The 8,095-nt window shown below is 32.1% G+C and overlaps 1 protein-coding gene across 1 annotated transcript; it reads right to left on the bottom strand.

The window, feature by feature from the left end:
* Positions 1 to 573: 573 nt before the first annotated feature.
* Positions 574 to 7,857, bottom strand: LOC139481984 (caspase-3-like). Its single transcript, XM_071265557.1, has 6 exons — positions 7,571 to 7,857; positions 6,671 to 6,739; positions 4,291 to 4,574; positions 2,741 to 2,943; positions 1,885 to 2,008; positions 574 to 926 (listed from the first exon to the last, which is right to left on the bottom strand). The coding sequence occupies exons 2-6, from the start codon at positions 6,700 to 6,702 to the stop codon at positions 706 to 708; spliced, it is 864 nt and encodes a 287-aa protein (XP_071121658.1). The 5' UTR covers positions 6,703 to 6,739; positions 7,571 to 7,857; the 3' UTR covers positions 574 to 705.
* Positions 7,858 to 8,095: the final 238 nt, after the last annotated feature.

Here is an 8,095-nt window from a genome sequence, read left to right on the forward strand (position 1 = left end):
TGATAATGTGTTTATACGTTTTGTGTGATATAAATTGATGCATGTTGCATAGTAATCCGTTAGTGACATTGTGTAATTAAGTGTCTGATGCATGTTGCATAGTGATATATTAGTGACATTGTGAATACTCAGGCTTAATACATGTTGCAAAGTGATTGCATAGTGACATTGTGTGTATATATTCTATAATAAGGCATTGTGTTTATACAAAGTGAATGAGGAACTTCACCTTGTAATTTAGTTTATGTGCATTGTGTAGCTTATATATTTGACATTGTGAATTCATTTAAGGGAGTGTTAATTGTTTTAAATAGGACAACTTGTTGTGGTGCAAATTTAGGTTGAACACTTGAAATCCTGATTTATTCAGATACGGATCCATTGATCGCCCGGTTACACGTTACACTTTTACAATGATATATGACTTGTCTCTTGCATATTTTAGGTTGCAACATATGGACATGTTATGAAGTTCCTCGCGCATTCAACAGAAATGGTAGTAGAAATGGTATTCTAGTCGTAATATAAGAGTCTTTAAAGTGACGAATTAAAAAAAAAGTAGGCACCATATAACGTTTTGAATTAACAAAAATATATATGTATAAATAATACGAATACATAGCATTGCAAATAACTATATGTGTTTTCAGGAATCGTAAAGTCGATAAGACAATGTACAGAATAGCAGTCAATTCATAGTCACACCTAAAACGTTCTCTTTTGTAGATACATTTTCCTAGTCAATGACGATGTTGTATATGCCACTTTTAAACCTGTCTCCTTAAGCTTTCTATTGATCTTGATCAGAAGACTCTGGATTTCAGTAACTGGTATCGGATTCATACCACGGTTTGTGTACCATGTGTTTTGTTCGTCTTCTAATGTTTTCACTAATGAATTTAGGAATTTATTGTCCGATAAATAACCTGCAAGAAACACAAAATTAATAATAAAAACAAGCATGATGTTAATCATTATGAATTTTGATTGATTTTTTGATGTATGCTTTACAAATAAACATTATATTTTAAGGCAAAATATATTCGTACGCTTTGATTTCACATGCAACTAACGGATCTTTGATATTAAATGTATCAACGTTGATGAATTTGTTTAGAACAAAACTTACAACTTTCTAACCTTCGCCAACAGGCTAGAGCTCACTTTACTTCTTTATCAATGTCTACTGCCATCTTTGTTTTGCAAAGATAGATTTTCTCTAGTTATTAAGGATAGATAATTTTTATCACAGATTGCAAAATTTTCTATAACACCATTACCCGTGGGTCGTCTTTGACTTTTGTCCAAATTTTAGTATAATTTAACCTTTACAAGGATGAGTTGTCGATTAGCTGTGCAAGTGTATATCACCGCCACGTCTATCGTAAAACACAAGCTCGAGTAAGAAGAGAGAAACCAACTTTCACCTAAATCAAAACCATTGCAATAACGTTAACTCTCTGCGGGGTCGAAGGCAAAACAATTCTATCAAACGTGCATTAATTTCTCGCACTCAATTACAATCTACGAAGCAAGAGTCTGCCTGTTGTTTAAATAATTAGTTTGTTCTTGTTTAGAATATGCAAGCATGGCAAAACGTTAAGATTGAGTGGTAGGTCAAATTGAATACTATCCATACTTCATTATCGCAATTGAAATATATTTTACCGCATATGAAGTATGAAAATATCGTAATAAGTTAACTAGCATACTACTGATTGATTGATTGATTTTTGCAATCGGTCTTCGTACTTTAATTGGCCTTTTTAACTTTTTTGGATTCGAGCGTCACTGATGAGTATTTTGTAGACGAAACGCGCGTCTGTCGTAAATACAAAATTTTATCCTGGTATCTGTGATGAATTTATTCAGAACGAGACTCACATGGTTCGTCAGAAGTATACGTGAGGAAATCACTTTCCCGTGGTATTCTCTGCTGTTTTCTCTCTTTAACGTCATCGGGCATCCCGCTAGTGTCTGCTTGATTCGGATCCTTGGGTTCCATTGTCTATAAAATTGTTTAAAAAAAACTGTAAAACAAATCAATGCAAAACAGACATAAATTATTATCAACAATTTATTGCTTTGCGTTTTGTTTTTTTTAAATTGACCAGAGGTACATGTATAGAGAGAGGTTTGAGATCTCACGAAACGTGTTTTTTTATCGAGCTTTTACGTTTGACTGTGTTGCATTTATAAAATTTTAATGTGGAGGCTTGTGTCATAGAGCGTCGCGCTCTCTCCGTTTTAAATGAAATTTTAACAGCAACTCGTTGATGGGTTCGTATGTAGCCTGATTCAATGTTAAATGTCTGCGCTGTACTTCTTTTCTAGCCGTCTTTTTTCTAGTAGACGTCTCACACAGTCAAAGTACTGTAGCTTGCTTCTTTTTTTCTCTCGGCCTGATAATGCTTAAAAAACTGCCATGTGATATTTAGCAACAAGCATTAATTAATTGGAGAATGACAAAAAAAGTGTGAGCAATTGTTTTTTTTTTTGCGCAATTTTTTTTTTATACAATTTGGTCAAACAATTACATGTCATGAAGATCATGGACGAGTTTGTAGATGCCGATTTATAAAAAAAAAAGGAAAAATGGGTCCTGAGTTTTTATACTAAAATCTGAATTCTAAATTGCAACAGTGATTTTTACATGTAGATAAGATATTTTTTCGAAAAAGTAACATCATATCCATTGCAGAATAAAAGATTTACAAGCCTTAGTTATTCAATACTAAACCTGCACTATGAAGACTTTAGGTTTCAATGCCAATGCCGCACAGTTCTGAGGCTGAAACAACTCCATAATCTTTGATAGCTCAGCATACTCTGTGTTTCCTGTATCTGTCTTGCACTTAATAATTCCAGTTGACCCATGACCAAGGATAACAAATAACAGACAGTAATAACAGTTGTACTCATTGTTGTCAATTTGTTTAGCGACTGTAAAATGTACAAAGCGTACTGTTATTGCTTTGTTATCTAAATTCATTGCTACATGTATTTATTAGGTTTTTGTTTGTTTGGGATTGGTTCCTTCAAATACTCACCACTGTTCGGGTCAATGGAACGTTGGTGACTTCAAAACATTTACAAAAGTAAGTGCCTGTCCTAGGTCAGGAACCTGTAACTCAGTGGTTTTTGTTGTTGCTCTTATATCATGTGTGTTTTTGACAATTGTTCTGTTCATATATCAGGTCTATAGTTTTATCGTTTCAATTGTTTTACATTTGTCATTTTCTACCTTACTATGAGGTATAGGTTTTGCTCAATGTTGATGGGGACCTATAGCTGTAAATTTCTGTTTGATTTGGCCTATGATGGACAATATTTTGGTGATATATTTTAGATAGACTCATCTAATTTTTCGAATGAATGCTTGTCGTGAAATTAAAAGATTACACCTTTTTAATAGGATAGATCGATAACAAACTTCCGCACAATTTACTACAGTTATTGTAAGCAAGGTCTATGGTTGAACACAATGTCTACTTATCTAAATGTGTTTTTGGCATGTGTAAAAGTTGAAACAGATAGCAGATATAAAATAAAAAATATACATAGTAGAAAAATAAAAACAAAATGCACTGGCTTTTCTAACTCAGGCATAGATTACATTAGCTGTATTTGGCAAAACTTTTAGGAATTTTAGTCCTCAATTGTCTTCAACTTCGTACTTTATTTGGCCTTTTTAACTTTTTTTTTAATTCGAGCGTCACTGATGAGTCTTTTGTAGACGAAACGCGCGTCTGGCGTATATACTAAATTTAGTCCCGGTATCTATGATGAGTTTATTGTACTAGATTTAGAAACTAAGAGCAAGTACAAATGTATTTTACATTAACCTACAATGCATTAATACTGTTTTTATCCTGCGTTGAAATATTTACGCTTCAAAGTACAGTTATTTTACTTTCAAATCATCGGCTTTCAAAAATTGTTTCACAATGAAATCAACAGGACTTAACCACAGACCGAGATTAGGGGCCTAAATTAAACTGGGATGCAAACAGTAATTTGAACAGAAGTGGAAAACCATGCGATTTTTTAAGTTTACTATACAAGTATCGCATCATGTTATATATGTCAACATGTATTTGTATAGTAGAAAGGTCAAGTGTATGATTAAATCAATTTTTTTTTATATATCGAACACAGTACCCTTTTTTTCTCTGGTAGATAGAAAAGTCAGTCTAACATAAAGGTCTGACCTATTCTGATAATGCATTGAATGATAACTACTGGACGATAACGAAGCAACAACCAATCTTAATTCCCATATGTACTCACCGCTAGAACACAAGGTGTATAGATCATCTTTTGACAAATTTTTATGAATTTGTTTTTCGTCTTTTTCGAAAACTTCAATACCATATTCATAACTTTGAAGAAGTTCCATTAGTTTGTTAAACTGGCCATTTAACTTTTCTATGTCAGCGCATTGTTGATCAAAATTCTGTACGAGAACTGCCAATCCTCTTTTCGTGCAATTTTCGTCGTAATCTGGAGACAAAAATGCAGATTCTGAAACTTCAATAGTCTTCTTCCCCGGTCTTGTTTCTTTTATGTTGTGACTATAATATATATTAAATAAGACACAACTTATAATCAATGTAAAACAATGTTTTTTAATATGATATACAATATTTAGATATGCAATTCTGATAATCTATAGTATTCATTTGTATAATTGTACATATTAAGGCTTTCATAAAATGATATGCTATTTAGTGGCACAATTCAACAACATATAGAGAAGCAGCGTATTTATACGGTCAACAACACATAGAATGGAAACGTTCCCTAAAAACAGAGTATCGTAGACCAACTTTTCTTTTCGGATATTTAATTTCGCGTTCTACCCTTTTAACGGTTCACTCTGCGGCTATTCAATTTCGCGATTTACTAATTTACTTGATGTATTCTTATAAGGTATGAACCAAGATTAACATATTCGCGACGATTTATATTTGCGTTTATTTTCTATTGGTTTACAGTATAGGTATCGTAATCAACACATAGAATGGAATGAACGTCCAAAACTCAATGAATACAAATGATATACGTACGGTCAACAACACATTGAGTTTAAAATATATCCTAAACTAAACGTATCCAAAATGTCGTAACAGAAACAACTGAATTCCAAAACGTTATAACAAGTAGGTAACAATGACACACATAGTAGAACAGACACATACATGTTTGCATATACGTGTACGCAATGTCATCTAGACAACTATTTAAAAATGAAAATGCTGAATACGTTTTACTCGAAAAAGGCAAACAATATACCTGTTACCAAATGTGGATAAGGAATCAGAGATATTCATTAATGAATGCAAAATGATTTCAAAATGTCGTTACAGCAACAACTGAATTCCACACATTATAACAAGTAGGTAACAATGACACACATAGTAGAACAGACACATACATGTATGCATATACGTGTACGCAAAGTCATCTAGACAACTATTTAAAAATGAAAATGCTGAATACGTTTTACTCGAAAAAGGCAAACAATATACCTGTTACCAAATGTGGATAAGGAATCAGAGATATTCATTAATGAATGCAAAATGATTTCAAAATGTCGTTACAGCAACAACTGAATTCCACACATTATAACAAGTAGGTAACAATGACACACATAGTAGAACAGACACATACATGTATGCATATACGTGTACGCAAAGTCATCTAGACAACTATTTAAAAATGAAAATGCTGAATACGTTTTACTCGAAAAAGGCAAACAATATACATGTACCTGTTACCAAATGTGGATAAGGAATCAGAGATATTCATTCATGAATGCAAAATGATTTCCAAAATGTCGTAACAGCAACAACTGAATTCCAAAACGATATAACAAGTAGGTACACTTACACAATATTGTTTAGTCATGCCACGTATTCAAACAGTTACAATTATATATTTTCATCTATTCTATTTCGTTTTCTTTTGAGTTTCCCCCCTTTTCCCCTCAAACTACAATAATATAGTTATAGCATACTCCTCTGAAATTGAAAAAAAAGCAACGTGCTCGTTGCTTGATTCCATTTGTTTTTAATGTATTATCTTATATACATGTAGTACTTAACTTTGTATTGGATACATTATTGTTTTCTTCAAACCAAATATTATTTTAGATCTACGATGAAAATTGCGTGAAGTAATATACTTTCCGAAGGAGTTCGCATAAACTACAATACATATTTTTTTATTGTCATTCAATATCTTACAGCTTGCCTATAACAATGTATTTAGGCGTCAAAAATGTTGTTTATTTTTCTTCTTTGTATACTGAACAAACAAACCATATAGGGTCGATGCACGTCCGGCACAAAACAATATATACTATTTGTTTTTACTATATACATGTAGGTCCCCGACGGTACTCCCAGGGGCGGATCCAGCCATTTAAAAAAGGGGGTGGTCCAACTACATGTCCCTTTCAAGAGTATTGATCGTCCGAAAAAAGAAGGGGGTTCCAACCCCTGGAAACGCCCCCCCCCCCCCTCTGAATCCGCGCCTGACTTCGTACAAAAAGCTTGATAAGATTAACAAAGATAAAGTGCCAATCGATTTTACTCTTTTTTCCTTTAAATTCAACTCTTTAGCTTTGAAAATAAACACTAAGACCTTACATGTACGGTTCACATACTTAACATGCTGCTGGTCTTGTGCTGGATGCATTACTATACTTCTCAAATAATGTATTCATTAGATCAACCTAAAAAAATATATGTAAAAAATAAACACAAAATAAATAATATTAAATACATGTAACATTACACGTATACACAGGAACGAATGTTTTAGTCAATTAGCTTTAATGATACCGGATATATATTCCGGAAAGTGACGTTAAAAAAAGTATATGCATTTGTGTACCGTATATTAAACCATGTATACTAAGTAGGTGAGGAAATCATAACATTACAAATTTAATTGTGTAAAATATCATATAAGTTACTGTCATGACTATCCACCACCCTCGTGTATTATTAACCCGACACAGTAAAAAAAGAAACCTCACTAACGCGAAGGCTTCATTACATGTATCGGAACGGCACAACTCCAAGAATTCCGTATTGCTATACCAAAAGATTTCAAATCCTAATTGTTGTCCTTCCAAAGGGATAACTCGTTGTATATATAATAGATGACCAACGTGTATCATTTGTTCCTACTTTTTGAAGTTTCTAGCAATCATTCATTAATTCAAGATTATTCGCAATTAAGGTGTCGACTATAAAATATGAGTTATATTATTAAATTCATAAGGTAACATATCAATTTTAATTATTGTCATAAGTGTCAATACAAGTTTAAATAAACAATGAAGAACCAAATAAAACACAAAACAATATATTGACGATTAGATGTGCATGGTGTGTGTCTGTTGTTTTGCTTCAAGAAATGTATTTCCGGGTTTTTGTTTAATTGAAGTTTCTTAATATTTATACATACACCTAACAATATTTATTTTTCTTTAGATCTATTTTCTCATTTTAAAACTGTTATCAAGTTACAAAATGTATTCAGTAAATTATTGTCTTACCTTTTATAGATTTTCATGACATACTTTTCGTCAATAAAGTCTTTAGCTGTTCACACGAAACAGTACGTACCCTTTTCCAGGTACACATTTAAATATTGAACTGATTTATACTTCTAAATACTTTTCCGATATCTTTGGTGCATAACGATCACGTCAAATTGTGCTAAATTTAGATAACTTTATTTTTAAATGACACATAATTATGTCAGCATATATTGTCAATATATGTTAGTTATTTATACTCGTTCTACAAAAACAACCAGTGCAAACACAAATATTAAGTGTATATTTATTAATATGAATGAATTTAAAAAATGTGATACATATATGTATCTGTATATACGGCAATGCGCATTGCAAGTAACCTAATTATTTTAATATGTTGAAAAAGTAAAATTTGACATACCAACAACTACATGTATGCTGGCTTGTCTAAGTATTTAATTTGTGTTTGTTTATTTCTATTACTGTATTCTTTTAAGGATTATCTGGAGTAATCGTCAGTTAAATCTTATTAGAATATAT

This window comes from Mytilus edulis, chromosome 7, assembly GCF_963676685.1.
Source record: "Mytilus edulis chromosome 7, xbMytEdul2.2, whole genome shotgun sequence".
NCBI classification, from domain to species: domain Eukaryota; kingdom Metazoa; phylum Mollusca; class Bivalvia; order Mytilida; family Mytilidae; genus Mytilus; species Mytilus edulis.

Coding starts and splice junctions, on each gene's coding strand:
- LOC139481984 (XM_071265557.1), bottom strand. CDS start 6,702: ATGCATCCAGCACAAGACCAGCAGCATGTTAA. Junction 4,575..6,670: donor CAAGACCAGCAGCATGTTAA/GTATGTGAACCG, acceptor TATATATTATAG/TCACAACATAAAAGAAACAA. Junction 2,944..4,290: donor ATACACCTTGTGTTCTAGCG/GTGAGTACATAT, acceptor TACATTTTACAG/TCGCTAAACAAATTGACAAC.